General features: G+C 48.6%; 1 protein-coding gene across 2 annotated transcripts in view; it reads left to right on the top strand.

The window, feature by feature from the left end:
- Nucleotides 1–3,184: 3,184 nt before the first annotated feature.
- SYT17 (synaptotagmin XVII) overlaps nucleotides 3,185–16,159 on the top strand; it is an 82,798-nt gene continuing 69,823 nt past the window's right edge. Inside the window, exons 1-4 of one of the 2 annotated variants that reach the window (XM_008577621.1) lie at nucleotides 3,185–3,527; nucleotides 7,174–7,191; nucleotides 8,020–8,168; nucleotides 13,540–13,688. In XM_008577621.1, the coding sequence (XP_008575843.1) occupies nucleotides 3,513–3,527; nucleotides 7,174–7,191; nucleotides 8,020–8,168; nucleotides 13,540–13,688 (331 nt within the window). In that variant the 5' untranslated portion in view covers nucleotides 3,185–3,512. Of the gene's footprint in view, nucleotides 3,528–6,832; nucleotides 7,032–7,173; nucleotides 7,192–8,019; nucleotides 8,169–13,539; nucleotides 13,689–16,159 lie in introns of those variants that run through there. The other variant, XM_008577622.1, reaches the window with a different exon arrangement.

The raw sequence follows: 16,159 nt of genomic DNA, 5'->3' as shown, positions 1-16,159 counted from the left end.
AGGAGGCTGCCTGACACCTGGCCCCTCCTACCTGTTGAACCTCACCTGGCTCTGTTCCTACGCTCCAGTCTGAGAACTACTTGCAGCTCCCACTCTCACTTCCAAGCACATGCACATGCCACTTTCAGGGGTCTGCAATCCTTTCTGTGCCACGGAACCCTGGGCAGTTTGTTGAAGCCTATGGATCCCATCTCAGAATAATGTTTTTAAAATCATGGCATAGAATCCATAAGATATTAAAATTATAATTGCATTGATGTACAGTTATAAAAATATTTAAACAAATTTCGGTATGGTAATGTATATGCTTCTTTATTAATGCACTAAATAGAAAGATCTACTGGTGGGCCTCATAACTATTATAATTTTCAAGCAGCAAAGAGTATAAATGAAATTTCAAGTTATGTGCAACAACTGTAATGTGATACGAATACACATGATTTCTGTTGATGACAAAGTCCCAGGTAAGTGTTCATATTGTTTTGGTTTGGTAACTGCAGTCATAATGGAAGGAAATACTAAATTTCAGGTAGAGGCTAGTGACAATGGAGGTGTAACTTTTTTCCTAATTTCATGGATCCCCCAGAAATCTATCCATGGACCCCCCAATTAAGCACCACTGTGAAAATAAAATAATCTCCCCCTCTTCAGTTCTGTGGGATTCGGCTTAACAGCAGCTCCTCCAGGAAGACTTCACTGACCCTCATCACACTAGGTTGGTACCCCTTCTCTGTGCCCCCAAAGTCCCCTGAGCCTCCCTTGATCACACCACCGGGCACATAATTCCATGCAGTTGTCTACCTCCTGGACTGGAGGCTTTTCCACTGAGATCTACAAAAGTGCCAGCTGCCTCGTCCAAACAGGCAGCCTGTTCTGAGTCAAAGCAGGACTATGACAGGCAGGAAGTGGCTCACAGAGCTTGGGACCCTGGGTTCCAGTCTCAGAGTGACAGCTGACACTCCCCTGATGAAGGGCTGAGGACGGTGTAGCCATGAGGAACTGGGCCTTTATTGCTAAACAGATCTGCATTTTTATCCTGTCCCTGTCACTTGTCACCGGATTACCTTGGGCAACTCACTCTGCCTCTCATCTCAGAACTCCAGCTTCCAGACTTGTAAAATGGGGACGATGACAGTACCCACCTTGTAGGGCTCCGGTAGGGATTAAACAAGAATGAATGCGAGGTGCTCGGCACTCGGTCGTAATAATCACTTGACTTGAGAGCTGAACCGTCCGTGTTCACTGTTGTTACCTTCCATTTACTCCTTCGACGAGCATTTATTAAGCATCTCTTGTGCCAGGTGCTTTGCATACAATGAAAGCATTTGGTAATATCAGAGGTAGTTTCTATTATTCCCATTTTAATAACCTCTTCCCTTGGAAGAGAGATGCTTAGTGTTCTCAGACAATTTCAGGTCTTAAGGGATTAAGGTACCAAACTAACCCTAAGGGGTTCTTCCTCCTTCCTCCAAGATCAGGCATTGTGAGGCTAGGGGAAAGACTCAGATTTAGGCTGTCTGGGTTTGAATCCCAGCGCCTGGAAGCCGTATACAACCTAGGCAAGTTACTTCACCTCTTTATGCCTCCTTTTTTTTTTTTTTTTCTTCCACATCTAGAAAGTGCCTACCTCATGGTTGTCAGAGGATTAAAAGACTAAATTTGTGTAAAAGGCTGAAAACAACGCCTCACACACAGACCTCAAGAAAGGTTAGCTATTATTATTATTCGGGGGAACACCTAGCAAACTCCTCTGCCTCCCTCAAGTCCCCCCAGGGAGCACCCATCCCAGTAGGCACCCCTCCTCCCTGAAGCTGGCTCTCCACCAAGCACCCCTTCCCATCAGCCCTGGAGAAACATTGCGGATACCGTAAGGTGGTTAATTAGTAGTGCAGACGTGTGGGTTCAAAGGCAACCGCCTCCTGCTACTAGCTGCCAGGCCGAGGTAGAGTGACTTTACCTCTTCGTACTTCAGTCTCATCTGTAATTTGGGGATAATCGCAGCTCCTCCCTAGTAAAGAGGAGTCGACAGCAAGGACAAAAACATGTATTGAGTGTCTGCTTTGGTCAGGCACTGTGTTAGATGTCTAGGAGCGGTCAAAGTACACGAAAATAAATGAAAAAATGCTTGTGAAGTGCTGAGCATACGGCTGCCGAATGCATATGTTACATGCTGTGTGCTGTAAAAATTTCATGCTCAAAGACGTATATGTGTGCTAGATTTTTACACAAAATATATACATATGAATATTACTGTACACCCTTTATTATTCCTTACCCATTCACTTTCTCATTTATTCCCACAAAACAGCCCTGGAGGACAGGCAGGGCAGAGATTTTATTCCACTTTTACAGATGAAAGGACAGAGGCGCTGGAAGGTTAAAATTAAAAGGCTAAGCTGGTGACCATCAACTGGAGATCGCCGGGCATTTTAAAAAGAGAACCAGAGGAGGGCAATGTTCCACCTCAGATCCCTCGGTGGAGAGCCAGACCGAGCTCGGTGCCTTTGGATTGGAAGGACCGATTGGGGGAGGCCTCAGGGCCAGCGCCAGAGCCCCGAGGGCAGAGGGGAGGGCGGGCGGTGGACACGCCCAGGGCGCACGCGGGCTGGCTGGGAGCTGCCCGCGGGCAGAGGTGCGCACGAAGCGGGGCAGGACGCTGGGTGGCGCTGCCGGGCCGCCCCGCACCAGACCTGTTGCGCACTGGGCGCAAGTCCGGCAGGCTTAGGGAAAAGGGGAGCTCCGTTCTCCCCGCGAGCCCCCTGCAGCCCTCGCCGCATCCCCTCCCTCGGGGCGCCCTACGCCCACCTGAACTTAGGCCTCCCATTCATCTGGCCTCTCCGTACCTCACCGCAACAGTTCTAGGCGCGTCGGGTGGGGCGGGAATAAAGTTTTTCCAACCCGGTTTAGGGAGAGGGCTGGATCGGGAGGACCCTCCCAACTCCAGACTGCATGGCGGGCTGCATTATGCCCCCTCGGCTTCACGGCCGCACCGGGGACTCTGTTTTCGGTAGGTGCCAACCCCGGCGCCGGCCGGCTGGGCTGACCTGTGCACCGCCCCCTCCCACCCCGTTCCCCATCCCCTTCCCCTCCCCCGCCTCCTGCGCGCTCGGGCCCCAGCGTCTCCGGCCCCGCCTGCGCCGGGGTCGCTGCAGTCCCCGCGGCTGACCCGGGCTCCCGGCCCAAGCGCCCCGGCCTTATTCCCGCCTGGGGAGCGCCTCGTAGGGGGGAGCGCGGGACAGCCAGGGAGGCCGAGGCTGGGGCCCCGGGCGCCCCAGCTCTCCGAAGCGGGGAGGCGGCCCCCACTCCGGGAGCCGGAACGCAGGGAAAGGCAAGGACGGGGCGGCCGGCGGAGGGGCGGGCGCCGCTCATCAACCACGCCAGTCACGTCTGGGGCCACCCGGCTGCCTTTTTCTTCCTTTCCCCCTTTGCTTTCTCCCCCCTTCCCGGTTGGCGACGGCAAAGTGGCCGTGGCGGCGCCATGCCCGGGCCGGAGTGAGTGCGCGGGGGCGAAAATGGCGTACATCCAGGTAGGGCTGAGGCTGGGGGGCGAGGTCCGGGGTGCGGGTGGGGGTGCCGCTCCCCCTCCGGCTGGGAGCGCGCCCAAGGGAGGCCACACGGCTAGGCTCCCACAAACTTGCCTCGAGAAACAGGGTGCCCGAGCGCAGGCAACCTGTGCAGCAGCGGCGGTGCGCCCCAGGAGAGGAGGCTGGGGACCCCCTAAACCCTAGGAGGGAGGGCCCTTTGCGGACTCTGCACGCGTGCCTTCGCCTCCTGGGGAAGGGATGGGGGCTGCGGCGGACTTTTCCTCCTCCCTCCCCCTCCCCCTCTCCTTGGCACCCCACCCCAGGGGAGGGGCCGCGGGGAGGGCAGCCCGGGGCGCGCCAGCCACCCGGCCCGCCGGCGGCCGTTGCCGTGGTGACGGCTCGGGCTAATTGACCGGCGGAGCGAGCCTGAGGCAGCTGTTCCGGCCAGGAGGGGACAAGGACGTCGTCTCTACCAGGCTCTGGGTGCTGAGGGGTGGGGGACACACGGAGGCCAGAGGCGCGTTGGCGGGGAGCGGGCAGCCGGTTACTCTAGTGCATCGCATTGGGGTCTGGGAGTTGTGGACCCCCATCACCTTGAAGAAACTCCCCCAAGAATACTTGGGCTGAAATAATTTCCAAACACCTTCTTGAGGGGTGGAGCGTGGGAGGTGGGTGCTTGATTAAGAGACCTTCCTTGTCTGCAAGAAGGGAAGTGGCGACAGGTCAATGCCAAGGTCACGCATCAGACCCGATGAGCTGCTTGCTTCTAGGGCTGGCTCCTCCGAGTCCAGCAGACATGCCTGCAAGCTCCCACGTCCAGAGTACATCAGGGCTAGCATCTTGTCTCCTCTGCCACAGCTGGGGGGCTGCTGCCCGCTTCACCCCCCTCCCCACCCCGTTCCCCTCTGGCTCTTACATCCCCTCATCTTGTCCTCAGACTTTTCAGCCTGTCAGGAACTCTGTGCTCTGTTGCCTGGCAGAGCCTCTCCCGTTCCTCTCTGGCTTAGATTCACTGGATTGGCTTCCCTTTCATGGAATTGCTAGGTCTTCTCTTCAAGTTCAACGAAGGTCACATTTACTATCCTCCTACTATGTGCTGAATGTTGTTGATGGGACTTTTCAGTAGTTGCTTGACAAACACTTGGGTGACCACCTACTATGTCTCAGCATTGGGAATACAATGGTGAAAACAGCACGGTCTGTGCTCCTCTGAATGCACAATCTAGTGAGAAATGAACATTATAACAGGCTTTTATGACTGTTAATGACCACCTTTAGCACAGAGAAGTTAAGTGACTTGCCCAAGGCTGCACAGCTGCTTAGGGGTCAAGATGGGATGGAGGAGATTAGTGGGGTATATTGTTTAGCATCTCATATGGGGATGGCCCACAGATGTTAGCTTTCCTTCTAGAACAAGGTGTTAAACTTTTCCTGTAAAGTTCCAGATAGTAAATATTTTTTTCTTCGAGGCTCACGTGGGCTCTGTCACAACTATTCAACTCTGACTGTAGCGCTAAAAGCAGCCATAGACAGTAGTAAACAAGTGGACTATGTTCCAATAAAAAAAGTTTTATATACTTTGTACAAGTCAAGAAGTATTAATCTTCTTTTGATTTTTTTCAATCATTTAAAAACGTACACGTGATTCTTATAGCTTGAGGGCTGTACAAAACAGACCATAGGGCAGCATTTGTCCGGCGAGCTTTAGTTTGCCAACCTCTTTTTAGAATATGTGGGTTCTCTTTCCTACTTTCTGGCTTGAATTAGTTCTCTTCCATGGGTGTCAGACATGTGACCCAGGGGACCCAATGCGAGGAAAGACAGCGAGCCTGGGGACATCAGTACATCTCACCGTTCCTCTTTCTTCATCTTCCTTGGGTTCTGTTTCTCCTGAACACTCAACTTGTCCTTGGGCCTTGAGAAAGCTGAGTGGCTGTTCCTCAGCTGGGGCAGGAGGTGGCCTTGTCTCTCTTTATCGGTTTTGTAAGTGATTCTCTTTTGATCAACACATGCCCAGGAAGCGCTTCTCTGAATTAAGAGAAGGGGCTTGGATTGTCGTGAAAAACCATCACTTTATCCTAAACATTTAAAGCACCTTCTCATATAAGCCCACGAGGGCATAGATTTTTGGTGCTTTGTTTACTGCTGTATCTTCCAGGACAATGCCTGGTTCCCACCAAGTTCCACTGGGTCTTGACAACCATGTGATTCTCATCACAGAAAGGGTGCATTTTATTTTGCAGCCAGGCAGCACATGAGCATTGACATAGTCAGTGTCCTATCTCATGTCAACAGCACCCCTTTGAGATAAGGAGTAGCTCTTCCACTAAAGAAAAGAAGTAACCGAAGCTCAGAGAGGCCCCCTGACTTGCCCAAGTCATGTGTCTGTTGGTGACGAGGCTGGGAATAGTATGTGGTTATGTGACACCTTGGCACTGTCAGGTCATGTTTAGTGTTTGGTTTGAGTTTTGGTTTTGGAGGAGTTTATGATAAGCTGCAGTTATTCCCTTACCACTGCAAGGATTTCGAATTCTTCAAGGGTCACATACTGTACTATTATTACATTAATATTTTTTCTATAAATGGACTCACTTTTTTTTTACTTCAAAAAGTCATATGAAAAGGAAACTTTATGTCACCACCATAGTAGATAAGCAGGGTCATGTGATATAAGCAGACGGTAACTGGAAAAATCAACACAATGGGAATAATGCCCTGTTATTAAATTCTAGCGGGGTACGGCTATCTCTAAGGCTCTGAGCTGGGAGTCTGCCTTCTTCGTTTAAAAGGAACGGGGGGAGGATTAGTGTTAGAAAGATGTTAACATACAACGGTACCAGATTGAAACTTTCTCCTTGAAAGAGAATGGAAAAAGACAATCGCTTTCTCCCTCTTGATTCAAAGTTCTGAGTTAGGGCATCACCTCTGTTCATCTCTGGGATGGGTCCTAGGCTGGGAGGCAGGACTGTTGCTAACCTACCTAGTTCACTCACCCGTTTGGAAAGCCATCAGGAAAAGGAACAGGGAGTCTGTGCCTTGGGAACCTGTGAGAATAAGACGAGGAGGGACCACAAAAGGCGGGGAGGTCCTCCGTCTTCAAGAGGACAAGATATGTCTTCCTTTTGGGTTCCCTGTATTTGTGGGTGGTCATATGAAACTCCCCCTCCCCATCACCATTGGAGCAGAATTGGAGGGTAGGGCCTCCGGGAGGGCGGGGGCGCCAAGTAACATCCACTCTGTGACTGCCTGCGTGTTAGCTAATCATGTCCTTTTGGGTTGGCTTCATGGCTATTTCTGTATAGGAAGGTTTGCTATTCTCCTGAAGTGTGGCTGCATTGGATAGATGACTATCTATCCACCCGCTCTGATTCATAACAGCACACGGTGCAAATCAAATCGAAATGCTAAAGTTTCCCATTTATTCGGTGCTGGTTAACCAGGAGGCTACCAGCAGCCCTGAAAATAGCAGCAATACCTTGTTAGGAAGTGAGCTCCCTTCCCAGGATGGTAAGTGGAAAGATGCAGGGCTTTTTTAAAGATCTTTTGTGAGTTGCTGGAATATTGCTAAACTGGTCTTGTCTCTTTCTTTTTGTAACCCCTGCACCCCCTTTACACCCCCTGGCTTCATCGTGGATCTCTAAAAGGGCAGTTGGAACCATTAAACGAGGTGGGTTAATTTGATGATTTGCTTGTTCTGGCTTCTAATCAAGAAATGCTTGCCTTTCATTTCGGAGCCTTCTGTGGGGCTGTGAGGATATGGTTAAACAATAAACAGATTTTGATCCCAGCATAGTTTCCATTGCTTTCTACCGAAAGGAGATCCCGGTGAAAAGACACTCGTTGACGAGACAGGTTTCCCTCCCCACCCCTGCTTGTTCCGTTTGATTATCTGTTTACGTTCATGTCACGGAGATTCTTTCCTGAGGATATGGTTAAACAATAAACAGATTTTGATCCCAGCATAGTTTCCATTGCTTTCTACCTAAAGGAGATCCCGGTGAAAAGACACTCGTTGACGAGACAGGTTTCCCTCCCCACCCCTGCTTGTTCCGTTTGATTATCTGTCTGTTTACGTTCATGTCACGGAGATTCTTTCCTTTTTTTTGAATATTTTTTCTTTGCCTTCAAGAAGACAGAGTCATATTCATTGTGTTTCAAGAGCATATTGTGTAGCCCTCATGATGTTGTATAAACCACCCACATGTCAGGAAGGACGTTCACATAAACTACAAAAGAAAATACCTGCAAATGTTTTGCTCGCTATTAATGGCTCCAGAGAGTTAGTGTTTGCCATTTTGTACCTGCAGATGGTAAACAGAAATGGAAAACATTTTGTTCTGAGTATTCAGCTGCAGAGACAGAACTTCCTGAATGTCTTTATTTCTCACTGGGATCGGCTGCTTGTAATTTTGGGTGTCATTTCTCCTCCCCCTTCCTCACCCTCCTCGCCTCCCCTCTCCCCCTCTCCCCAACCCACCTCCCCCAATGGCCTCAGGGTTTTCTTTCTAGAATCTCTGATCTGCTGCTGTGCAGATGGACTTGCCGGCACTGCTGTCAGAAGTGCTACGAGTCCAGCTGTTGCCAGTCCAGTGAGGATGAAGTTGAAATTCTGGGACCTTTCCCTGCCCAGACTCCTCCCTGGCTGTAAGTGAAAATGCTCTGAACTTCCTTGAAATCAATCTCAAGACCTTTCTTTTTTATTTTTCTAAGAGGGTGGGGGTGGGGGGATTGTGGCCATAAGAGGGAGGATTTGGGGGTACGGGAGAGGGGAAGGCTGAGTTGCCATTGACATCTTTGCTGCAATGAAGATGTGTTCTGTGCCCCTCATTTCATTTGGCAAGCTGGTGGGACCAGCTGGTGGTGGAGTTTTAGTTTAGCTAGTTTAACCAGGCTTCCGAGATATGAACCATGTAATGCTAAGCGTGGGGGCACTTCTAGTCACGGCGAGTGTCGTTCCAAGCAGAAAGAGAGATCTGTGAGCATCTATATTCTTCAAGGGATGACCGATTCTAAGGGTTTCCATCCAAGTCAGTGCGACAAGTTGTCCTAGCGCCCAGGCCCATGTCTGCACATAGTAGATGTTCAATAAATATTTGTGGCATGGATAGACAGATGGAATGGACAAACATGTGCCTTTTTGCTGGTCTGAACAATAACCTTGGAATCAGGGAAGCAGATAAGCACCTCCAGGCTCTGTCCCGTCCTCCAACGCTGTTTATGTTCTCCCTGGCATCTTTCATTTTATTTCCAATTCGCTCTCCTCCCGCGCCTGCATACAACATCTCCATCTGCCAGTCGCTCAGATATTTTGGGAACGCAGTTTTGAAGCTTCTCAGCCACGTGTCTGGTCCACCTCTCTGTGGCTGGGAGAGGGTCATAGAGTCTGAGTAGAGTCAGGAAGGTCAGGGCTGGGAAGGGCCTGGAAGTCATCAAGTACAACTTCTCATGGGACAGAGGGGCAGGTCCAGAAAGGGAGAGTGACACACCAGGACTCACACAGCTGGAGCTTAGGGTTGGGAGAAGCAGGGCCATCTCAGCTAAATCCTTGGGCTGAGAGGGGATTTTAAATCTTATGTAGGAGATAAGCAGTTGTGTAAGTCCAGTTGCCCCCTAGAGTCGTGCATTCACACCTCACATACCATTTGACAGTCCTGCATTAGGTTGTATTATGGAAAAATCCAGGGATAATGTCTTCAGGCATAGCTGGATCCAGGGGCTCAAATGATGTTATTGTACTCTCTGTCTCTCTCTGTCTCTCTGTCTCTCTGTCTTTCTCTGTGAGCTGGATCCAGGGGCTCAAATGATGTTATTGTACTCTCTGTCTCTCTCTGTCTCTCTGTCTCTCTGTCTCTGTCTCTGTCTCTGTCTCTCTCTCTCTCTTTGTTTCTTCTGTATTGGTTTCATTCTTAAGCTTGCTTCCTCCATGTGGCAGCACTAGACTTACATCATATCGTCTCTGCATCAAAAAAGCCAGGAAAAGAAAAGACTCATTGGCCCAGCTTGAATCATGTGCCAATCACTTGACCCAGTCACTTTCTCAGAGGTTTGGTTTTTGTTTGTTTATTTTGCAGCTGGCCTGTACAGGGATCTAAACCCCTGACCTTGCTTTACAACACCATACTCTAACCAATTGAGCTAAGCGGCCAGCCCCCCAATTACTTTCACAGGGAGAAAATGGTGTTAGTATCCTGCTGGGTAGCCTGCCCACCCTGGAACCAGGGAAAGCGTCATTCCCACCAGAAACACATGAACTAAGCCAGTAGGCCAGGGGTGGTTAAACTTTTTCTGTAAAGGGTCAGATAATAGTTATTTTAGCCTCATGGGCTATATGATCTCTGTTGCAATTACTTACTTCTACCATTGTTGTGTGAAAGCAGTCATGGACAATATGCAAATGAGTGGTCCTGACTATGTTGCAGTTAACACTTCATTTACAAAATCAGGCCGCAGATTTGGCTCTGTAGTTTGCTGACCTCTGTAGCAGACAACTTGGATGTTGTAACGAGCAAGGAGGGAAAGGATCCAGGGTAGGTAAACACCACACGTGGACGCTACTTCTAGGAATAGTTGGGGGCATCACAGAAAATGGGCCTGTAGGCTCAGGTTGTATAGGATCCTGAATGCCAGATGAAGGAATTTAGATTTTCTTTTGTACAGTGGAGACCGCTTATAGACATTGAGAGTCACAGTGGGGTACCTGTTTGCCCCTAGATACCTAGATGTTGAGTGTTACAGATGCAAAGCCTAGGTGCTAACACTGAGTTGAAGGACAGTTGTGTTTCGCCTTAGCTGCTGACCTTTTGTGCAAGTAGGGGACTCTTTTGGGGGCAACGGTTGGGAACCTCTGGGAAGACATTTCTTTTGGTATTGCCACAAGTAGAGAAGTGGACTAGAACCTTCCCAGCAGGGCCAACACACCACACAACTCCAGGTGGCGCCATTCACATGGTGACCATTACGAATGGCACCACCCAGAGTTGTGCGGTCTACAGCCTGAACAGCTGTACATGACCTTCGTGCTTCCCAGGATGAACCAGGTCTCCTGTGAACCCTAGGCAGTACTTACATTTTTGGCACTCAACCCAATGCAAAATGGTAAGAGAAATCTGTAAAGGGGAGGCAGGTTATGTCATTCAGAAAGCAAATTTATGGCTTGTGATATCCCAGATTTGTTTACCAAGTGGGCAGCTGCAAGTTATCAAACAGGCAGGGGTGGAAATGTCAGGTGCACGCACGGGCTTTGCAGTGCTGTTCCTGCTGTGACATCTGAGCCGATGAGTTGGGCCTTTGTGTGTGCTCTGTGTGTGATCTTGGGGGACACACTTCTAATTTTCACATATTCTCATGTCATGGAGCCCCCAGCTTTCTTTGGCTGGGCTGGGCTGGCGAGGATCAGGGACACTGTACAATCTGACTGGTTCCTTTTGGGGCAGTGCCAGAAAGAAGTCAAGTTGTTTATTTGTTTGTCAAACAAGTGCATGTTGAGTATCTGCTATGCGCAAAGCTCTTAGAGTCCCTGCTCAGCAGTGTGAAGCTTGCCCTCCAGAGTTTGGCATTGCTGGGCTCAATCAGGGTGCTTACCATTCAACAGTGGTGCGAATTAATTATCCATCCCTCCCTCACCCTGGGCTTCCATTTGTTGTCTCTCAAGGGGGTGTGGTTAATAATAACCAGCTCCTGGATTGTTTTAAGCATGAAATGAGATGCTTCACATGGAGCATTTAGCACAGTGCTGGCACATAGTAGGTGGTCAACACCTGATACATTTGATCATAATCAATACAGATCCCACCATGAAGAAGCATTTCCTGGTTTGGGAGGTGTGTGACAAGACATGCACTGAGATCATTGTGACACAAGACAAATCAGATAAGAGCCACAAGAAGGATGCATTCATTCATGCACTCATGGAGAAAAGAAATGTGGGACACCCAAATGTGCCAGGCACCATGCTAAGGCAAGGCGAATACAACAGACACTGTTCCTGCCCGCATGGAGCTATGGCTTACTGTCACACGCAGAAGATAGGCTAGTAAGCCACAACTAAAGTTGAGTTATGGCTGTATTGAGAGGGGATAAAAAGGAGGTGCAGGGATATGGGCTGATGGGGGCGGGACGAGGTGACAGAGCAGGGTAGGGACCTCTCTGAGGAGGTGTTATTGAAGCAGAGACCTGAATGATGAGAAGGAGCCAGATGGGCAGAGGGGACAGGAAGAGCATTCCCCCTCCCATAGCAGGAGGCACTTCTGTATTGATTATGATTGAAGGTACCAGCATGGCTCAGCATGTTTGAGGGCAGGGAGGCCTGGAGGCTGCAGAGGAGGGGTTGGTGGCTCAGGACACACACCAGTGATGGTGTTTAAGCTGATCCTTGAAGGCTGGTGGGACTTCACATGTGGAGGTGGCTGCTGCAGTGAAGTGTGGGAAACGGGACCATACAGGTAGCAGGTGCCCCAGTGACAGTGACATTTTCGTCCTGCCCTTCTCGGAAGATTCTGCTGCTTTTATTTAAGGGAGAGCAAGAAGATTGATTGATACAGATGATCTCATGTCTGTGTGCTCCTTCTCCTTCCCCAGTCACCCACATTTCATCTGCTGTCTTCACCTTTTGCAGACCAGAAGCAGGAAATGTTCTAAGCACCTGTTCTATTTTTCCCCTTATAAGGTACATGGTCTTGTCCTGGCTATGACCCTTATATTGCTTTTGAAGAACATCAGATCAGTTTCACTTGGTGTCAGGATGCATCGGAAGGCCTCACAGAACTCACAACTCAATTGTTCAAGACGAGTTTCCCCACAGGCTTAAATGTCAACTTAGTACAGGATGAAGTCTCAGAAGGCGTAAATCTGTAGCCATTGTGGCTTAGGGGCCTATTATTAGCAGCAGTAGTCTGACAGCCTCATCCCCAGCTTTTCCTCTCCTCGTTTCCCTTTCCCCCAGTATCCTTCCCTAGCTTTATGAGTATTGGGGGAATCTTAAAGCCACCCCTGTTGTAATAATACCAGCTAAAATGTGAAGCACCTACCAGCTACATACCAAGCACTGTTCTAAGCATTTTGTATGTTTTAACATGTTCAGTGTTTACAGCAGCCCTATAAGGTGGGTACTGTTATTATTCCCATTTTACAGATGGGGAAACAGAGGCACAGAGAGGGGACGGTACTTGCCCAAGTTCACCCAGGCAGGATTCAAACCAGAGGTTGTGCTCTTACTTGCTACCCTGTATCATCATCTCCTTTGCTGACCACGTCTCACCCCCACCCCCAGTTTTTTAGCATTTCTCATCATCTTTGGAAGCGCATTGAATCATGGAGGCTGCTGCTAACTCATAGCTGTTTCTTCACATTGAACTTCTGTTCTTAAATCATTGACTCTCAGGGCCATTTTGTAGCTGTAGCCCTGCCACTCAAAGAACCCTCAAGTGACATTGTTGTAGGATATTTTTTAAAGTTGTTCAATTATAGACACAGTGACTGTTGAAATTGCAGGACACTCATCACCAAAAGTCACTTTCAGAATCAGAAATTTGGATTCCAGACTAAAGAGAGACAGGTCTAGGTCTCCACTTGGCCAAAGTGGTGCCCCCGTGTGGCCATAGCTTGACAAAGTTTATACATCCCTCCACCCAACCTCAGCTTCAAAATTATGCATATTCTTGACAGATTGTTCTGCATTGGGAATATTTCTTCACATCCTTTCACACTTTGTGCAAAAAGCAAGACGCCGTTGAGAGTTTAAAGATACCACACTATTTCAAATTTGCATTATTCCACAGTACATAAAATGGGTCTGAGAAATGTTTCATCATTATTCTCACCCCCAGGGGACAGAGATGCTAGTCCCTGGGGGTTTCTTGACAGCTTAAAGATACCACACTATTTCAAATTTGCATTATTCCACAGTACATAAAATGGGTCTGAGAAACGTTTCATCATTATTCTCACCCCCAGGGGACAGAGATGCTAGTCCCTGGGGGTTTCTTGACAGCTATTGCCTCCTCTTCCCCTCCTATAGGATGGCCAGCCGGAGCAGTGACAAAGATGGTGACTCTGTCCACACAGCCAGCGATGTCCCACTTACCCCACGAACCAACTCCCCGGATGGGAGACGCTCATCCTCAGACACATCCAAGTCCACGTACAGCCTGACCCGGAGGATTTCAAGTAAGTATCTCTGCTGTGACTGTCTGGGGCCCTGGATGGCTTTCTCAGACACTCAGCAGAGTCCCCGAGGAGAGATATGAAGGGCAGGATTTTTGCTGGGGGGGAGGAGGCAGAGTGGGGTGACAGGTCCTGGGAGACAGGGTGACAGAGAGTAGTGACAGTGTGACAGAGGAGTGCACCGCACTGGATTTCTGCTGAGTTTAGTCAAAAGCAATCATTTTGATTAACTTTTGCTTTTATTAATCGCAAGTTTGATTGAATTGGCTCAATTGATTGATATTGTCAGCATAGGTCATTTCAGATCCTGAAATGTGAGTGTTACCATGTTAGACAGCAGGGCTTCCTAATTAGGTGACTTTGAGGACCGGGCAGGTTGTGTCAGTAGCTGAGTACAGAGGGTTGGATAAACATTGCCCTAATGTAGTGACAAATGGCAGCTGGTTCTCTGTCTGGAGAGGTACTAGGGCAGGGTTGGGACTGTGGCCAAGTGGAAAGCTAATGCCCCGTTGAAAGGGGGTGAGTAGCTGCTACTCAGCTCTAGTCACTGGTAGCCATGTGGACTTGTTGGCTCAGTATTGCCTGATCTTTCTAAAGAGAAACTGGTAATGTGGGTTTTTATATGAAATTTTCTTACTTTTTTTTCTAGGTCTCCACTTGGCCAAAGTGGTGCCCCCGTGTGGCCATAGCTTGACAAAGTTTATACATCCCTCCACCCAACCTCAGCTTCGAAATTATGCATATTCTTGACAGATTGTTCTGCATTGGGAATATTTCTTCACATCCTTTCACACTTTGTGCAAAAAGCAAGACGCCATTGAGAGTTTAAAGATACCACACTATTTCAAATTTGCATTATTCCACAGTACATAAAATGGGTCTGAGAAACGTTTCATCATTATTCTCACCCCCAGGGGACAGAGATGCTAGTCCCTGGGGGTTTCTTGACAGCTATTGCCTCCTCTTCCCCTCCTATAGGATGGCCAGCCGGAGCAGTGACAAAGATGGTGACTCTGTCCACACAGCCAGCGATGTCCCACTTACCCCACGCGCGGCCTTGGTGTTATCAGCACCGCACTCTACCGAGTGAGCCACGGGCCGGCCCAGAAATTTTCTTACTTTTAAGGTTTTTATATGAAATTTTCTTACTTTTAGACCTAAACAAAATGTATGTATAGGTCAAGTTTGGACACCTCCTTTGTCCACTCTGTTGTGTAGTTTATGTGTTTGAGCAAATGGTGTGATTTGGGTGGGGAGGAGAAAGGATTTGAGCAAATGGTGTGATTTGGGTGGGGAGGAGAAAGGAGGATAAATCCAGAAACTCCTGATCTCCTTTCACCCCACAAGAATATCTCTGATATCTCATTAAGCTAATATCTGAAATTTACTTAATGGAGGCAAAACACTTAAAATTTATGAAACAAGGGCCGGCCCGGTGGTGCACTGGAGAGTGCGCCGCTTGGGAGCGCAGCGGCGCTCCCGCTGAGGGTTCAGATCCCATGTGGAGACCAGTTCCCGCTCACTGGCTGAGCGCGGAGCGGGCGCAGCACCGAGGGTTGCAATTCCGTTGCCGGTCCCCGGTATGGGCGCGACACCGAGGGTTGCGATCCCATTACTGGTCAGTAAAAAAGACAAAAAAGGAAAAAAAAAAAATTTATGAAACAAGTCCACTCAGGTGGAAATAATTGGTGTCTGATCTTTCTTGGGAGTAGATGGGGAAGAAAAAATAGAAAAAAAAAGTTCAAGGGCTTGAAATAGTGAAACAGAGGTGATGTCAGACTTCTTTAGGCTTAGTCCTTCCCTCTGTGAAATGGGAGGGCTGGTCTAAACCTGTGTGGTCCAGTTCAGCAGCCACCAGCCACATGTAGCAATCAGTGTAAAATACACACTGGACTTCAAAGACAGTATAAAAAAACAAGAATTTAAAGTGTGTCACTAAAATGTTTTTATATTGGTTACATGTCGAAATGATAACATTTTAGGTATAGTGAGTAAAATAAAATAGGTTGTTAAAATTCATTTTACCTGTTTCTTTGCACGTTTTCAAAGTTGTGGCTGCCAGAACATTTTAAGTTACCCATGTGGCTTGCGTTTCTGGTTCGCATTGTATTTCTATGGACAGTGCTGGTCTAGATGATTTCTAAGTCATGTGCCCAGCTCTGAACATAGGTGATTTTCATTTAGCACACATCTATCAGAGTACCTCACATGCATCAGGCAAGAGTCTCATGAGGTTAGCTGGCAAGACAGATGTTTGAGCAGTTCACAAGAATGTCCTGAGATCATTGCTAGAATAGAGGGGTAAGCAAAGATTAGAATGATGAGCTTGGAGGCAATGAACTCTTCTGCATCATGGAGTAGAGAGAGGTGGTCCCTAAGTGATGAGCTTGAGTATGATCCCTGAAGAAGTACAATTGTTATTACTGATTGAGCTCTTACCATGGGCACATTCTGTGCTGGGCCCTTTCCAGGCA

Source organism: Galeopterus variegatus, unplaced genomic scaffold, assembly GCF_000696425.1.
Source record: "Galeopterus variegatus unplaced genomic scaffold, G_variegatus-3.0.2 Scaffold1552, whole genome shotgun sequence".
NCBI classification, from domain to species: domain Eukaryota; kingdom Metazoa; phylum Chordata; class Mammalia; order Dermoptera; family Cynocephalidae; genus Galeopterus; species Galeopterus variegatus.
This window is presented reverse-complemented; position numbering and strand designations above follow the sequence as displayed.